The sequence below is a fragment of the Oncorhynchus keta genome, chromosome 15 (assembly GCF_023373465.1).
Source record: "Oncorhynchus keta strain PuntledgeMale-10-30-2019 chromosome 15, Oket_V2, whole genome shotgun sequence".
Taxonomy (NCBI): domain Eukaryota; kingdom Metazoa; phylum Chordata; class Actinopteri; order Salmoniformes; family Salmonidae; genus Oncorhynchus; species Oncorhynchus keta.
The window spans coordinates 39742373-39760727 of record NC_068435.1 but is presented as its reverse complement, the minus strand read 5'-3'; the positions used below and the strand labels follow the sequence as shown (position 1 = coordinate 39760727).

The following is an 18355-nucleotide window of genomic DNA, read 5'->3' as shown; positions in this document are numbered from 1 at the left end:
CCAATTGTGCAGAAGAAGTTACAGGTCTGTGAGAGCCAGAAATCTTGCTTGTTTGTAGGTGACCAAATACTTGTTTTCCACCATAATATGCAAATAAATTCATTAAAAAATCCTACAATGTGATTTGCTGGATTTATTTTCTCATTTTGTCTGTCATAGTTGAAGTGTACCTATGATGAAAATTACAGACCTCTCTCATCTTTTTAAGTGGGAGAACTTGCACAATTGGTGGCTGACTAGATACTTTTTTGCCCCACTGTATAACATACCATAGTTTAAAAAACATCAGTGGCAGCAATACTATGGTACAGTGCAAATGTAGTAGATAAAACAAGCCATACATGTTGGAAGTGTGAAACTATGCTGTCTTATAAGCACAGTGATCAGAATAATGTAAAGATATTTACCTGCCTGACTACCACCCCCACTTACCTACAGACTGGAGCAGAGGAATTACACTAGTATTAAACACTATACAGGCTATTACAGTGGTGTTTACCTGTCAATCATCTAAGGGAAGTTGCCTCGGAGAGAAGTTACACGGAAATGCCTTATCACATTTCAATCACATTATGACAGCAAATTACAGTGCATTTGGGAAGCATTCAGACTGCTTGACTCTTTACACATTGTGTTACGTTACTGCTATCATGTTTCAGGTAAGTCCCAGATGCAGGAACGTCGAACTAACAACAGTTTATTAATCCGACAGGTCAAGGGTAGGCAGGGGACAGTAATCCAGACAGGTGGGTTAAAGGTAGAGGACGGCAGGCAGACTCAGGGTAGGCAGTGGACAGTAATCCAGACAGGTGGGTTAAAGGTAGAGGACGGCAGGCAGGCTCAGGGTAGGCAGTGGACAGTAATCCAGACAGGTGGGTTAAAGGTAGAGGACGGCAGGCAGGCTCAGGGTAGGCAGGGGATAGTAATCCAGACAGGTGGGTTAAAGGTAGAGGACGGCAGGCAGACTCAGGGTAGGCAGGGGACAGTAATCCAGACAGGTGGGTTAAAGGTAGAGGACGGCAGGTAGGCAGGGGACAGTAATCCAGACAGGTGGGTTAAAGGTAGAGGACGGCAGGCAGACTCAGGGTAGGCAGGGGACAGTAATCCAGACAGGTGGGTTAAAGGTAGAGGACGGCAGGCAGGCTCAGGGTAGGCAGAGGTCAGTAATCCAGACAGGTGGGTTAAAGGTAGAGGACGGCAGGCAGGCTCAAGGTAGGCAGGGGACAGTAATCCAGACAGGTGGGTTAAAGGTAGAGGACGGCAGGCAGACTCAGGGTAGGCAGGGGACAGTAATCCAGACAGGTGGGTTATAGGTAGAGGACGGCAGGCAGGCTCAGGGTAGGCAGAGGTCAGTAATCCAGACAGGTGGGTTAAAGGTAGAGGACGGCAGGCAGGCTCAGGGTAGGCAGAGGTCAGTAATCCAGACAGGTGGGTTAAAGGTACAGGACGGCAGGCAGACTCAGGGTAGGCAGAGGTCAGTGATCCAGATAGGTGGGGTACAGGTAGAGGACGGCAGGCAGGCTCAGGCTCAGGGCAGGCAGAAAAACAGGGAAAACAGGAACAATCGAGAGACAGGAACAGAGGGAAAAACACTGGTAGGCTTGACGAAACAAAACAAACTGGCAACAGATAAACAGAGAACACAGGTATAAATGCTCAGCGGATAATGGAGAAGATGGGCAATACCTGGAGGGGGGTGGAGACAATCACTAAAACAGGCGAAACAGATCAGGGTGTGACAACAGCCTTATTCTAAAATGGAATAAATAATTGTTTTTACTCATCAATCTACACACATTACCCCATAATGACAGAGCGAAAACAGGTTTTTAGAAACCTGTGCAAATGTATTACAAATAAAAACAGAAATGTTATTTACATAAGTATTCAGACCCTTTCCTATGATATTCGAAATTGAGCTCAGGTGCATCCTGTTTCCATTGATCGTCTTGGTGTTTCTACAACTTGACTGGAGACCACCTGTGGTAAAGTGAATTGATTGAAAAATAAAAAGAGAGCTGCACACTCTAGGAGCTCAGATGCAATAATTGAATAACCTAATAACCAACGTTTTGACAGACAAGCTGTCTTCATCAGAGTATAGACAGCTTGTCTGTCGAAACGTTGGTTAGAGATTGTTAAATTATTGCGTCTGAGCTTCTAGAGTGTGCGTCTCTCCTTATCTTTTTCAAGTATTCTACTCCACTAGCCAGCACCTCACCATAACAGGTGTGTGTTTCTTTCGCCTCCAAATTCAATTGATTGGACATGATTTGGAAAGGCACACATCTGTCTCCATAAGTTGACAGTGCATGTCCGAGCAAAAACCAATCCATGAGGTCAAAATAATTGTCTGTAGAGCTTCGAGACAGGATTCTGTTGATGCACAGATCTGGGGAGAACCTGATGGTCACCCTTACAGCGCTCCATAGTTCCTCTGTGAAGATAGGAGAACCTTCCAGGATAACCATCTATGCAGCACTCCACCAACCAGGCCTTTATGCTAGAGGGGCCAGACGGAAGCCAATCGTCAGTAAAAGGCAGCCCACTTTGAGTTTGCCAAAAGGCACCTAAAGGACTCTCAGACCATGAGAAACAAGAATCTCTGGTCTGATGAAACCAAGATTGAACTCTTTGGCCTGAATGCCAACCTCCACATCTGGAGGAAACCTAGCACCATCCCTACGGTGAAGCATGGGGGTGGCAGCATCATGCTGTGCGGGTGTTTTTCAGGGACTGGGAGACTAGTCAGGATCGGGGAAAGATTAAATTAGCAAAGTACAGAGAGATTCATGATGAAAACCTACTCCAGAGCGCTCAGGACCTCAGACTGGGGCGAAGGTTCACCTTCCAACCGGACAATGACCCTAAGCACACAGCCAAGACAATGCAGGAGTGGCTTCGGGACAAGTCTCTGTATGTCCTTGAGTGGCCCAGCCAGAGCCCGTACTTGAACCTGATCGAACATCTCTGGGGAGACCTGAAAATAGCTATGCAGCAACGCTCCCCATCCAACAGGACAGAGCTTGAGAGGGTCTGAAGAGAAGAATGGAGAAACTCCCCAAATACAGGTGTGCCAAGCTTGAAGCGTCATAACCAAGAAGACTCAAGGCTGTAATCGCTGACAAAGGTGCTTCAACAAAGTACTGAGTAAAGGGTCTGAATATTTATGTAAATGTGATATTTCAGTGTTTTATTTTTTATAATTAAAAAACAACAACTGTTTTTGCTTTTTATTTATGGGGCATTGCTTGTAGATTGATGAGAGAAAAAAACTAACCATTTAATCCATTTTAGAATAAGGCTGTAACGTAACAAAATGTGGAAAAGCCGAAGGGGTCTGAATACTTTCCAAATGCACTGTACATCTGAAAACAACTAAACAACAACAAGGATGCTAAACACACCAATATTCTGGAGAATAATTCCACTACGTTGGAAAATGTTTATTGTGGCTTCATACTTTATTCATGGGTTTCTGGTTTGTTCTTGGCAATTTCACATAGGCTACACATGTGAACGCATATGTTGCTAAACCAAGATGATGTTTCACTTAACGCATGTTTACTCTCATGGGGAACCATCTGTTGTGCTGGCAGTCTGGTGGTTGGCTGTGGATCTGTTGGGGCAGTGTGTGAATTGGAGTGGGTCCAGGGTGTCTGGGATGATGGTGTTGATGTGAGCCATGACGAGCCTTTCGAAGCATTTCATAATTACAGATCACAGATAGTCATTTAGGCAGGTTACCTTGGAGTTATTGGGAACAAGGACAATTAGTGGCAGTTTGAAACATGTTGGGATTACAGATTATTATTATTTAAAATAAGCATACCACTATTGCCCAGGATTCAATTCCTTTTATTTGTATTCTAATGTTGAGGCATTACATCAAAACCTCAGACATTTTTAAAAAACAGTGTCTCAAAGGTTTATGAAGATCAATTTGTATCTATGACATCTTTACAATTAAACCTGACTGCGTGATCTAATAAATTCAGTCTGTGATGCAGACATTTGGCACCGGTTTGCGATTCTTCTCACATCTCATCTCACCCACATGCACTGTTTCAGGGCATATTTATACAATATTGTTAGGGTTACTGTACCAAACAGATGTGGAACAAGCCAGATTTTTTTCTATTTGATAAACAAATAAATCAAGTAGGATATGGTCTTGACATTAGAAACCCTTGGCCACTGTATAGTGTGTTAACAAACTATTTGAAGTGGGTAAAACTGATTGCGCCTTTTGAGGGAGAGCAAAGGACCAACAAGAAAAGTAAAGATTTTTCAATAACTTCTTGATTGTGTGTGATGTGTTTTATGACATTAGTTACATTATTTTCCTATTTCTTCAGTTTGAAGTTAAATTATTATAAGGATACTGTACAGTGTGAAGCAGGTCACTGTATTCAGTGCAGTCTGGATTATGATTCTGTTTTCTAGTGCCCCCCTCTGGTTCATCGCAGGAATCGCAAGGCCCATCTGTTTGCAGGCGAATGCCATGGGGCTAGCTCGAGACTCTACAAACCAAGCAAAACATTAACAAACATAGATAGCTAGCTTTGAATGAAAACTCACTTTATATAGCAACGTCCGCAGAAAAGTAATTATTAAACTACAGAAGCGGGCGTATCGGCTTGCTTGCAAACAGAATCACAACACACGTTCAGCTAGCTAGTTAGCCTGCTAGCAACTTTCTCCAGCACGCCTCCCAGTTCCTGCACCACGAGCGTGAGGTAGGGTAAACTGTCGACCATTGGGCTATGTTGTGAGAGTGGGTAAACTATTCCAATATAATGTTATCGTAATGGGTAAATGTACCATAGATGACTGCATTGTCAAGTTTGGTAGCAAAGTGTTTTCACAAATCACCGGTGTACCACGAAACAATGCTAGCTAGCTGCTCGCTAATAACGTCGTTACTGTAGTTCAAAGGCCTTTCTAGACATCAGGGTCGAGTAGCAGAGTAATCCGACTTGCTCCATGTTATGCTAGCTAGCATTTAGCACCTACATAGCTATGCTTAATGCTACATTTTTGCATAGATCTCCAGTTAGATGGCTGGCTAGCTAGTTAGTTAGCTAACTATCTAGATATATGCTACATTAACATCTAGCTAGCCACTGTACATATAATTTAGCAAAGGTTAAAATATATAACCATTCAATAGAATGCCATGTTTTGTGGGGTTTGGTGTTGGAAACGGGCAATGTTTTTTATTTTCTGTTAGCACTTATTCCCCTTTTGACATATTATGCTAGCTAACATGCTAGGCTAGCAGGTGCAGTGATTTCATACATTATTGTTTGTGAACTGCACAAATACCATGTAGGGAAATGTAATAAACTTATAACAAGCTAGGTTGTTATTTGATTACCTGGAATAATATTGAGAACTCAATTGTTGTTGCTACAAGATAAAAAAGCTTACTGCCAGCATCTTCTCCATTTTAGTTAGTGATAAATATATCTAGCATATATCATAGATCAAGCAACAGGGGCATGGTTACCAGAGCACAGCGGTTGAATTTACACATTGCCGTTGTCTATCTCTATCTCTCAGTCAATCATGTCAGGCATCAAGAGGAAGATTGAAGACAAGGACCCAGACTATGAAGACATCTCACAGGTTCAGGAGAACAAGCGACACAAAGTAGTGGAACAAAATGGTAAGACTGGAAGTTCTACAACCCATGCTATTGTACTATTAAAGCCTTCCTGTACTTGTGAACTTGTTCACAGTATCTTTAGGATGATGCTAACATGTGACCTAGCTCACTCTGTCTGCGTTTTCATACTTTTTTGAAACTTGCCAGCGAGGGAAGCTACGGTGCAGAAGATTGAGGCCATTATCAAAGACCAGTTCTCTTTGGAGATGAAGAACAAAGAACATGAGATCGAAGTGATCGGACAGGTAACTGTTAACCTCATCTACTGAATGAGTATCATGTCACCATACATGAATCATATCAGAACCATGAGGGTACAAAAGTACGAACACCTTAAATGCATGCAAAGACAAACACTCTGTTTTCATGTTTATTACCTTTAATTGTGTGTAATTACAATGTACAATATAGAGCTGGGATGATAAACCAAAAATTACTGACATCGAAATCACCTTCACTTACCAAAGCATTTTGCTCAGTAATTTACGGTGATTTTGTTGTCCAACGTTCCTGTAGATTGTTCCACAACCATAATTTGGTCAACATTAATAGCCTATGCATTATGTTGATTCCTGCTATGAAATGATCTGCCTGTCCCTGTTTTGGCTGCTGTGTGAGCAAGCCACTCTCACTTCCTCTCCCCACTGTGCGCACAGAGAGAGAGATGCATTGGGAAAAATACATTTTTCAAGGCAACTACTGTTCTAGTTAGAGAGAGTAGAGGCACAGCTTTCTGTGAGTATATCATGTACAGTTGAAGTCGGAAGTTTACATACACCTGAGCCAAATACATTTAAACTCAGTTTTTCACAATTCCGGACATTTAATCCTAGTAAACGTTCCCTATCTTAGGTCAGTTAGGATCACCACTTTATTTTAAGAATGTGAAATGTCAGAATAATAGGAGAGAGAATGATTTATTTCAGCTTTTATTTATTTAATCACATTTCCAGTGGGTCAGAAGTTCACATACACTCAATTAGTATTTGGTAGCATTTCCTTTAATTGATTTAACTTGGGTCAAATGTTTCGGGTAGCCTTCCACAAGCTTCCCACAATAAGTTGGGTGAATTTTGGCACATTCCTCCTGACAGAGCTGATGTCACTGAGTCAGGTTTGTAGGCCTCCTTGCTCGCACACGCTCTTTCAGTTCTGCCCACAAATTTTCTATGGGATTGAGGTCAGGGCTTTGTGATGGCCACTCCAATGCCTTGACTTTGTTGTCCTTAAGCAATTTTGGAAGTATGCTTGGGGTCATTGTCCATTTGGAAGACCCATTTGTGACCAAGCTTTAACTTCCATAACATAATTTTCCGCTCTCATGATGCCATCTATTTTGTGAAGTGCACCAGTCCCTCCTGCAGCAAAGCACCCCCACAACATGATGCTGCCACCCCGTTCTTCACGGTTGGGATGGTGTTCTTCGGCTTGCAAGCCTCCCCCTTTTTCCTCCAAACATAACAATGGACATTATGGTCAAACAGTTCTATTTTTGTTTCATCAGACCAGAGGACATTTCTCCAAAAAGTACTATCTTTGTCCCCATGTGCAGTTGCAAACTGTAGTCTGGCTTTTTTATGGCGGTTTTGGAGCAGTGGCTTCTTCCTTGCTGAGCAGCCATTCAGGTTATGTCGATATAGGAGTCGTTTTACTGTGGATATAGATACTTTTGTACCTGTTTCCTCCAGCATCTTCACAAGGTCCTTTGCTGTTGTTTTGGGATTGATTTGCACGTTTCGCACCAAAGTACGTTCATCTCTAGGAGACAGAACACGTCTCCTTCCTGAGCGGAATGACAGCTGTGTGGTCCCATGGTGTTTATACTTGCGTACTATTGTTTGTACAAATGAACGTGGTACCTTTAGGCGTTTGGAAATTGCTCCCAAGGATGAACCAGACTTGTGGAGGTCTACCATTTGTTTTCTGAGGTCTTGGCTAATTTCTTTTGATTTTCCCATGATGTCAAGCAAAGAGGCACTGAGGTTGAAGGTAGGCCTTGAAATACATCCACAGGTACACTTCCAATTGACTCAAATGATGTCAATTGATGTCAATTATCAGAAGCTTCTGAAGCCATGAAATCATTTTCTGGAATTTTCCAAGCTGTTTAAAGGCACAGTCAACTTAGTGTATGTAAACTTCTGACCCACTGGTATTGTGATACAGTGAATTATAAGTGAAATAATCTGTCTGTAAACAATTGTTGGAAAAATTACTTGTGTCTTGCACAAAGTAGATGTCCTTACCGACTTGCCAAAACTATAGTTTGTTAACAAAACATTTGTGGAGTGGTTGAAAAACGAGTTTTAATGACTCCAACCTAAGTGTATGTAAACTTCTGACTTCAACTGTATTTCTCACCTGTTAATATTGAGTTCATGGTACTAGGGTTGGACGATGTCAACCTTTGTCCTATCGTGATTATGTACCCTTAAAACATAGTGATATATAATAATAATAATTATGGTAATAATAATACATTGGACTTATATAGTACTTTTCAAGGACCCAAAGTCACTTTACAATTTTCGAAATGAGAAAGAAAAAACAAAATAGGAGTCAAAACTAAACATGACTAAACAATACATGAATAAAGAGAGGGGTGGGCTCAAAGAGGGGAACGAGTGTGTTGTGTTAGTGTATGGGGAGGGTTGGGATTTGGATATGAACCCGGTATGGGGTTAGGATACCATCCCGGTTTAGGGTAAGATGTAGGGTAAGGGTTTGGTTCGGGTGCTGCTCAGTATGGTGAAGAGAGGAGTGTATTTTTTGGGGGAGGATTAAGGGTATACGGTGCACTTGGGAAGTATTCAGACCCCTTCACTTTTTCCACATTTTGTTAGGAATATGCAAATTACTCACAATGTCACTTGTGCGCTATGACACTCAGTCAAGTTCAAATCCACATTTTCTTTGTAAACAACAGGTAGCCTAACAGTGAAATGCTCACTCACGGGCCATTCTCAACAATGCAGAGAGAAACATCTAGAAAATAATACACAATGAGTAACGATCACATCACAGTGTCGTCACCATCGACGATGGCTGTCAATCATTGTCGATAGACAATGTTATTGTAATATCGGCCAACCCTACATGGTACCCCTTTACTACCTGAGTAGGCTATGTAGCATGGTGTTGATACGCCCGCGGAGCTGAGCAGAGCATGCCATTTGTCAATAATAGGCCTACACCAGTTAGGCCCAGTGCTTGAAAGTTTTTGTCAGACATTGTATTTATTGATAGATGACTCAATTAGCTTACATGGCTATCTAGCAACAAGATCATATTTCGAGTAATCAACCTATCTAAAGAGTTCCCACTTCCTCAGGTGGTGAATAATAGGTGTAGCCTAGGTCAATATGCACAAAGATGTCGGACAATTCATCTCCGCAGAGCCAGAAATAAGTTGGATCATTTTGGATCCTGTTTAGACAGGTTGCACATCCAAATATCAATCATGTTTTTCCTGGATATGTACCTTTTGAGTCAAAGGCTACCATCTCAGTTGTCTTACTTGGCACTGGAAAACAATTGTCTAGACCCCTGCCGCTAATGCAAAGTAGTAACTGTCCAAATAGTTACATTTATTGCGATACAAATTTTTGTCCATATCTCCCAGCTCTAATACAATACTACTTTATTGTCTATATGTTACAGAGAACAATGGAAATGTGTCTTCTCCGTTCTTAACACCCTCAGACAGCAAGCATCACACATACAGTTGAGATGAGCGCATGGTCAAGCTGCAGTGCAGCGCCCCTGGATGGAGAGCAGGTTGTGCGGTTAAGGGCCTTGCTCAAGGGCAGCAGCCATCCATTTGCCAGATCAATTCCACCCTTTTTCCAAGGCCCGGCCTAGGAATCAAACCGGCCACCTTTCGGCTACATTTCCAACTCCTTAGCCGCTTGGCTACTTACATGTTTAAACTGTAGGAGAAAGGTTAATTAAACATTTATACTGCAGGAGAAAGTTTCAGTGTTGCTGTTCATTTGTCTGTTACAGCGTCTGAATGAGGCCAGGCGAATGATGGACAAGCTCAGAGCCTGTATCGTGGCCAATTACTATGCCAACGCTGGGGTGCCCAAGCTCCAAGAGGTAAGGTTGTTTTACGTCTAATGTCTTATTTGTACCTACTTTGTATTCAACAACTATAAATCCTACAACTTCCTCTCCTTTCCTACGTTTACCAGCAGGCATCCAAGAGCGACCCGGCGGTGCTGAACCACCCGGCCATCAAGCGTTTCCTGGAGTCACCCTCCCGCTCCTCCTCCCCTCTCAACCAGGGCTCGGACGCCCACTCCCTGGGGCCCTCGGAGTCTGAGTCCCTGTCCCAACAGGGTGAGGGGCCGGATAGGGACGGGGAGGGGGCCTGGAGAGAGGACAGGGGCAGGCAGGAGCGCAGGCCGGGCCGCAACACAGGGAAGGTGAGTGGACTCTGGAGTCTGAAGTGGCTTCCTCTCCCCGTCTCCTTTCCTTCATCTGTACTGATCTGAAAACCCTATAAGCAAATTGCATTCACCCATCCTGTCTTTTCAGACCTATGCAGATGAGGCAAAGGAGCTGAAGAGAGGGAGCACTGTAGATTATTGAGACGCACCCTTGGGAAGGCAGTCATATGATGACCCTCATGGTTATTACTGCAGAGGTAAAAGGCTTCTGATACAACCTCTAACATTAATACTATGACTCTCCTTTGTTGTAGGACACGTTTGGCATCCCGTCGTCAGGTGTGCTGTCGTCAGACGGGGGGGAGCAGAGGGTGACCTACCACACTACAGGAGATGAGGCTTCCAGGCTCTACATAAAGAAGACCATCGTGGTGGGAAATGTCTCCAAGTACGTGAATGACGTTATCAATGAGTGTGTCACTTTTTTTACTCAGTAGAATCTGAGAGCTTTTCAAGGCAGTGGTCCCATTCTTTTTTGTTGACACAGTGAACTTTCTAAATCATTTCACAATGTTTCTAGTCCTTTGTGACAGATACAGGAAGACATGAACAACAGTAGTGTGTTGCAATCCCTTGTTATACAGTTGCAGGGTTGCAAACTCATCACTTTTAGGCAACATTTTCCGTTTGGATGTCTAAATAGGTCATCCACATGAATCGTGTAGATCCGTAGAAAAGTGCGCAGACCCAAGACTGTATCGCCCATTGACCAATCAGAGAGACAGATTTTCTCCCGTGTCATCACTAAATATAATGGTGTATCTTTCTGATATCCACATTCATGACTGAGCACAGAATGCATCCCTACGGGGTCTACAAATACCAGTGTAGAGCGTGATGTCAGATATTTCATATCAGAATGAGTGCTTCATCCAATATCAGGTGTGACAGCTGTGAGCAGCCATCCACATCCCCTAACCAGCCCTTAGTCTACTCAGCTGCTTCTCTCAGTCTGTTCTTTCTGTACATCTCCATCAGTTTTAATGTTATTTAGCTGTGAGCAGCCATCCACATCCCCTAACCAGCCCTTAGTCTACTCAGCTGCTTCTCTCAGTCTGTTCTTTCTGCACATCTCCATCAGTTTTAATGTTAATTAGCCGTGAGCAGCCATCCACATCCCCTAACCAGCCCTTAGTCTACTCAGCTGCTTCTCTCAGTCTGTTCTTTCTGCACATCTCCATCAGTTTTAATGTTAATTAGCCGTGAGCAGCCATCCACATCCCCTAACCAGCCCTTAGTCTACTCAGCTGCTTCTCTCAGTCTGTTCTTTCTGCACATCTCCATCAGTTTTAATGTTAATTAGCCGTGATGACACACTGCGGTGTACAGACAGCGTTTTCTGTTGTTACATGTGTTTTATTATTGGAGCGGCTCGCAGCAGGAGGGAGGTGGACACGTACCTTTTACTGTATCCCGTAGGAACAAGCCAGTCGGACTCGGCAGAATGCCATAGAGGAAAAACAGTGACGGCCATGACCTTTACATCACTGAAAACCATACGTTTCTAACCAGCGGAGCTACCGTCTCCCCTTTCTACCGCCAATTTTTAATGTTATTTAGCGCAGCATTTTATATAATTTTATAAACCCAGTTTTAATGTTAATTAGCTGCAGCCATCCACATCCCCTAACCAGCCCTTAGTCTACTCAGCTGCTTTAAACATCTCCACTTTTTAATGTTATTTAGCGGGTCGCACCCCTAACCAGCCCTTTTGGTTCGATTGCAAACAACCTTGTTTAGTCATGTTACCTGGCTAGCTAGCTAACAACATGGTACCAATTGGCTATGCACACATTTGGATGGCACAGGAAAAGCTGAAAAGGGATATATAGCCAACTCAAGGAGATGCTTCAAAGGTAGGATGCATATATATGCCGTGTCAATGTAATTATAAGCTACATTTAACAAATATTTTTCTGTTCCTTAAATTCTGTTTGGTGCTTAACTTTTGGGAGCATTGTGTGTGAGAGGGAATGAGAGAGTGGTGTGTGTGTGAGAGAGGAAGAGGATGTGTGAGTGAGTGAGTGAGTGAGTGAGTGAGTGAGTGAGTGAGTGAGTGAGTGAGTGAGGGAGGGAGGGAGGGAGGGAGGGAGGGAGGGAGGGAGTGTGTGGCTATGTGTGCGAGTTGTCTGAAGAGTATGCTAACGATGGTTTCATATAGGCCCAGTGTGTTTTCTCCTTACTGCCACAATGAAAATGCAGATCATTATGCGTTTATATTCCTCCTGCCCAATCACAGGTAGGCCTTTGGATGAAAGCATTTCATACAGTAAAATGCAGTAAAAAGTGTGAGGGGCAGCGGCAAACCCTGTGGTATCACGATACTACTCGCTTGGCCTGGTATCACATTGTTTGTCAAATGTTGGTATTGTCACCACCCGACTCTGAAAATAGACACATTTGTGTGTGTCCATGCAGGAAAATCGTGTCACCTTTTTGGGCCCTCACCAGTTTGCATCCCTGCAGTTGAGTTTCTCAGTAGGTAGTCAGCACACCTTGTTTTTGTTCCCTCCCATCACAGTGAGCAGTTGGGTAACTGGGTGCCTGTCATGCAAGCCCAGACTTGATACAGAACTCCTGATCACTGACATGTTTTCGTCCCTGGATCACAAGCCTGTGTTTAGGGGTTACAGGGAGACACTCGACGAGAACACAACAAGTAGGCTGTGACGGTGACATGAAACAGTAATTATTACTTATGTCTCTTGACTTAACAAAGTAGCTAGGCTCCCTATCTGTAAAAGCTTCATCATGTACTAGCACCTTACTTTACTCTATGAAATGTATTTCATATGTTAGCTATATACACTACTGTTTAAAGTTTGGGGTCACTTAGAAATGTCCTTGTTTTTGAAAGAAAAGCACATTTTTTGTCAATTAAAATAACATCAAATTGATCAGAAATACATTGTAAGACACTGTTATTGTTGTAAGTGACTATTGTAGCTGGAAACATCCGATTGTTTATGGAATATCTACATAGGCGTACAGAGGCCCGTTATCAGCAACCATCACACCTGTTTTCCAATGGCACGTTGTGTTAGCTAATCCAAGTTGATCATTTTTACACGGTAGTGCATATATAAGTGCTAATTAAGTCTTTAAAGGCTTAAGTGCACTTGTTGTTTTAATAAAAGTTGTTTTATTTTCACATATGCCGGCAGGGTTCCTGGTTGCACTGCATAGTATTTAGACGCATTTGCGAGTAAAATTGTTGCACTGTAGAGCCCTGACTGGATAGGTTCAGTGAAATGTGCTGTTTTACAGGGTCAGCCACAGTAGTAAGGCGCCACTGGAGAAAATGTGGGTTAATGCCTTGCTCAAGGGCACATCGGTTGATTTTTCACCTTGTCGTCTCGGGTAATCGAACCATTGACTTTCCATTACTGGCCCAACGCTCTAACCGCGAGGCTACATGCCGCCCAGGGAGTAGAGAGAACTCTGAGCTCCAGCTTGTCTTTCTATCTCCTCCTTTCCCCCCGCGAGGCAGCTCCCTCTCTGTGTCACTCTCCCCTCCCCTCCATCTGTCAATCCGAGGTAAACAAACAGAACCGGGGCACAGTGACCGACAGCTCTGCTAGACAGCCTTTCCTGCATACCTGTCTCTCTCTGATTCTTTCTTGCCCTCTTTGTTTTCTCATTGTTTTTTATTCTCTACTTTTCTCTCTTTCTCTCGCTCTTTCTCCCCGTATCTTTCCTTCTTCTTCCCCTTCTCCCTACCTTCCTTTTGCTTTCTCTCGATGTCTTTGGTGGTCCTACAGTATGTGGCTCTGTTGGTAAGAGTGTGGCACTAGTAATGCCAGGGTCCTGGGGCCACATATTCCTATCTAAAAACGGCTGCTAAATGGCTGAAATATATGATCTCCCTCCTGTCTCCCAGGTATATCCCTCCTGATAAGCGGGAGGAGAATGACCAGTCCACCCATAAGTGGATGGTGTACGTCAGAGGCTCCAGAAGAGAGCCCAGCATCAACCACTTTGTCAAGAAAGTCTGGTTCTTCTTGCACCCCAGCTACAAGCCCAATGACCTGGTGGAAGTCAGGTATGTTTGTGTGTGCGCACGTGTCTGTACTTTGGAGGTAGTGCTCGTCTTGTTATTGAATAGATCACTGGGGTGTTGTTTTTAAATGCAGGCCTCAGGCAACAGCAGACAGATTCAGACTCTCTGTGCAACATGTTTTGATCTGATGAGCTACGACAGGGATGGGTGACTGATTGGGTGGGGGCAACAAAACATCTGAACTCATCATGAGGGGCAGCAGTGGCATGTGGGTCTGTGTACCCACATCCATACCACACATGCAGTCAGAGCTGGCCCCAAAGCAAAAAATGTTTTTGCTATGGGGGCCCCCCTCCACCTTGCGGGTAAAATATTTTAGCCCCCCCTTGTCAGCGGAGTGAGTTTATTTCCTGCAATTCTACACATTTTGCCATGGGGTGTAGAGAATATTTTGCAGTTTTAAAGCAAATATGCTGCAATTCTACACATTTTGCCATGGGGTGTAGAGAATATTTTGCCATTTTAAAACAAATATGCTGCAATTCTATACATTTCGCCATGGGGTGTAGAGAATATTTAGCAGTTTTAAAGCAAATTTGCTGCAATTTTACACATTTTCCCATGGTGCTGAGAGAAGATTTAGTAATTTTATAACACATTTCCTGCAATTCTACACATTGCCCTAATACAGTGGGCATAAAAGTATTTAGTCAGCCACCAATTGTGCAAGTTCTCCCACTTAAAAAGATGAGAGAGGCCTGTACTTTTCATTATAGGTACACTTCAACTATGACAGACAAAATGAGAAAAGAAATCCAGAAAATTACATTGTAGGATTTTTTATGAATTTAATTGCAAATTATGGGGGAAAATAAGTATTTGGTCACCTACAAACAAGCAAGATTTCTGGCTCTCACAGACCTGTAACTTCTTCATGAAGAGGCTCCTCTGTCCTCCACTCGTTACCTGTATTAATGGCACCTGTTTGAACTTGTTATCAGTATAAAAGACACCTGTCCACAACCTCAAACAGTCACACTCCAAACTCCACTATGGCCAAGACCAAATAGCTGTCAAAGGACACCAGAAACAAAATTGTAGACCTGCACCAGGCTGGGAAGACTGAATCTGCAATAGGTAAGCAGCTTGGTTTGAAGACATCAACTGTGGGAGCAATTATTAGGAAATGATAACAGCGGTCCAGGCTTTCCAGAAGAAACTCTGAGCTTTTTAAGTGAGAACTTTTCCACTTCCCCAATCTTTTTGTGCAAATGCTGGGAGTCAAAGATGTTCCCAACCATGTAGATTTCATCCAGAAGCTGATGGAGAACTTCAAGGCTCGCTTTGATGACATCACTGTTGGAAGAGAACTGCTGCTGCTCACCCAGATGCCCTTCTCGGTCACAAATGTGACAAAGTTGTCAGAAGAAGAAAAACCGGTCTTTCTGATGTGTAGATGTTGCGTCACTGCAAATGGAGTTGATTGAGCTGCAATAAAACGTGTCTTTGAAGGAGCAGGCTGGTTGTGACCCTGTCACTTTCTGGGAAAAGATGGTGCCTGCAGCTGATGTCCCTGTTCTCAAGAAACTGGCACTATACATCCTGACCATGTTTGGCACCACATACAACTGTGAATCAGCCTTCTCCACAATTAACTTTATTAAAAACAAATATCGCACCGGACTCACCAATGAACACCTGCACTATTTGTGCCATAATTCAAAGCATTGGCAGGAGACAGAAAGTGTCATTTCTCTCATTAATGTAGGGCAAGGCCCAGAGTGATTTATACATGAATATTGCATGGCCCACAGTGATGTTCTGTGCATTCAGATTATTATTTTTGTTAAACTCTCAAATTGGTCTTATGTAGCAAATTTGAAAGTGTTTTTTTACATTGGATAAAAGTAGAGACTCAGAGCTACAAAATGGTATATCATACACTACAGTTGAGGAACAATGGTTAAGTAATTTTGCTTTGAAAGTTGATCAACTTGTTAACTCACTTTTGTGGAAATGGCCTTAGATTGTTTTGGTACACCTACTGGAGAGCCCTTCTTTGTCTACACCCATTCAACATCGTTCACACCCTCTTAAGCTTTAGCCCCACCCATCTCTTTAAGGGCTGATCTGAATGTACTAACAGCAAACAAGCTAACTTACTAGCTATTATCGGATTGTCTAATTGAGAGAGAACAGCTCACTGAACATTATTCGCCCTAGCAGAGGTGGTTATGCTGTTATGTTATCCAGAGTGTTGGTGACTGCAACTGTGCTGTCAGATTGTCCATCATAAATTCAGAGCAGTTTCGCGTTCAGAGCGCACACCGGATGCTCTGGCCAATGTGTAGGGTTGATCTGAATGTTCAGAGCGCACACCGGATGCTCTGGCCAATGTGTAGGGTTGATCTGAATGTTCAGAGCGCACACCGGATGCTCTGGCCAATGTGTAGGGTTGATCTGAATGTTCAGAGTGCACACCGGATGCTCTGGCCAATGTGTAGGGTTGATCTGAATGTTCAGAGCGCACACCGGATGCTCTGGCCAATGTGTAGGGTTGATCTGAATGTTCAGAGTGCACACCGGATGCTCTGGCCAATGTGTAGGGTTGATCTGAATGTTCTGACCTTACAACGGCAGTAAAGCACCCAAGCTAACTGGTTAACATTTGCCAACGTTCACTGTAGCTAGTTAGACTATCTGAACCGTATACATCATTCATGGTTGGATGCCATGGTTGTCCGTTTAAAGATGTAACCCAGGGACTGGTGTTTTCTCCATCTCCAGAAAGTGGAGAGCAACACTTGTGAAGTTTTAACCCGATACATTAAAAAACAATAGCCACGTTAGACAGGATTACCTAGACATACTGACCAGCTCAAATAGACAGAAGCGTGTTATATTGCAGACCATTATCTCAGCCAATCATGGCTAGCGGGAAGGTTGTTGACTTCATCTTTGGCTAAACTAGGCTCATAATTTAACCATTTTATTCGTATTTACAGATGGCATTTTATATAACAACGTGTTTGCTATGTTGTAGATGACTGTTTGTTACTACGCTGTACGACAGTGCTGATAAAAGACATCCGGACCATTGCCACCTAGGAAGTGTTTGTCTCTGGACCTTCTCAAATAGTACTTATAGCAGGCCTAGCCAACATATAAAGGCCTATTCGCTAACCAGAAAATAAAGTTGGCGGATAATCATATTTTTGGGGTCGAGGTCTGGTTGTCCTTTCGGGTTCAGCTTTTTGGACCCAAGAAGAACCGAGTGTATACCTTGATAAAGGTGTCAGCAAGCTTCAGCTCGGCGAACCGAACGTGTGCTCGCATACTCGCCTAAAAAACTTTAGCTTGAAAACTGAAAAGACCACTAGTGCTGTTTGTCCATTTTGAGACGCCGTAGCCAAATAGTCCTCTAAATAGTCCGAATGAATCTACGTTAACTCAAGAAATCTCCTTTTCATTTTGACGTTTTTGCAGAGGAGATCTTAGTCCCATGATTTTACATCTAAATAAGATATTTGGTGCAGTATTTCTCAATGAAAAAATGTCAATGAAAACGACTCGTCTCTCATTTAATGACAACAAAGACTTCACTGAATAATTCCTACTGTTGACCAATCACCAGCTTCCGACTTTGGCTTGCCTCAAGACATTTATTTGTGCCCGAACAGTCGAAAAACCCCTTGGCGAAGTCCAAAACAAACAAAAACACAACAAACTGTCTTCATCATACTGTATATGCACAAACTCTTCTGGACTGTTCTGCTGGGAATGTCTTAATTAACACTCCCAATCGTAGTAATCAAACGGAAATGCCTTGGAGTAATAGTGCCCCATGTGACATGAGACAATGCAGTCACACCTTTCAGCAAGCCCACAGGTGTTAGGTCAAATTGCCCCTAGACACTGCTCTAAGACCAGCTTGCCCTTTGGGATTTGTGGTGGGAAAGCTGATCCTAGACCTTTGCCTAAGGGCAACTTCTGCACATAGCCCCCTGACACATCTGAAACATATACTTTAGTTCCTATGATTTGTGTGAGCAGTATGAGTCAGAAGTGGAGTTAACAGTACACATGAGTTATGACTAACCGTGCTGACACACCCTTTACCCACAGACAGTGTAATCACTCTGAAAACTCATATCTAATACCTCAGAATACTTCAGGCCCCGGATTGCTTCGAGCCCTGACACGGCATGCAGGTTGATCCTGCTTTACATCCCC

At 43.2% G+C, this 18355-nt stretch overlaps 1 protein-coding gene across 5 annotated transcripts in view; it reads left to right on the top strand.

Moving 5' to 3' along the window:
• Window positions 1-4418: 4418 nt before the first annotated feature.
• Window positions 4419-18355, top strand: part of yeats2 (YEATS domain containing 2) — a 60191-nt gene continuing 46254 nt past the window's right edge. For 2 of the 5 annotated variants that reach the window (XM_052464012.1, XM_035788585.2), the window contains exons 1-7: window positions 4419-4739; window positions 5566-5671; window positions 5819-5916; window positions 9677-9769; window positions 9865-10098; window positions 10377-10510; window positions 14003-14164. In XM_052464012.1, the coding sequence (XP_052319972.1) occupies window positions 5572-5671; window positions 5819-5916; window positions 9677-9769; window positions 9865-10098; window positions 10377-10510; window positions 14003-14164 (821 nt within the window). In that variant the 5' untranslated portion in view covers window positions 4419-4739; window positions 5566-5571. Of the gene's footprint in view, window positions 4740-5565; window positions 5672-5818; window positions 5917-9676; window positions 9770-9864; window positions 10099-10376; window positions 10511-12708; window positions 12808-14002; window positions 14165-18355 lie in introns of those variants that run through there. The other 3 variants (XM_035788586.2, XM_035788584.2, XM_035788589.2) reach the window with 3 other exon arrangements.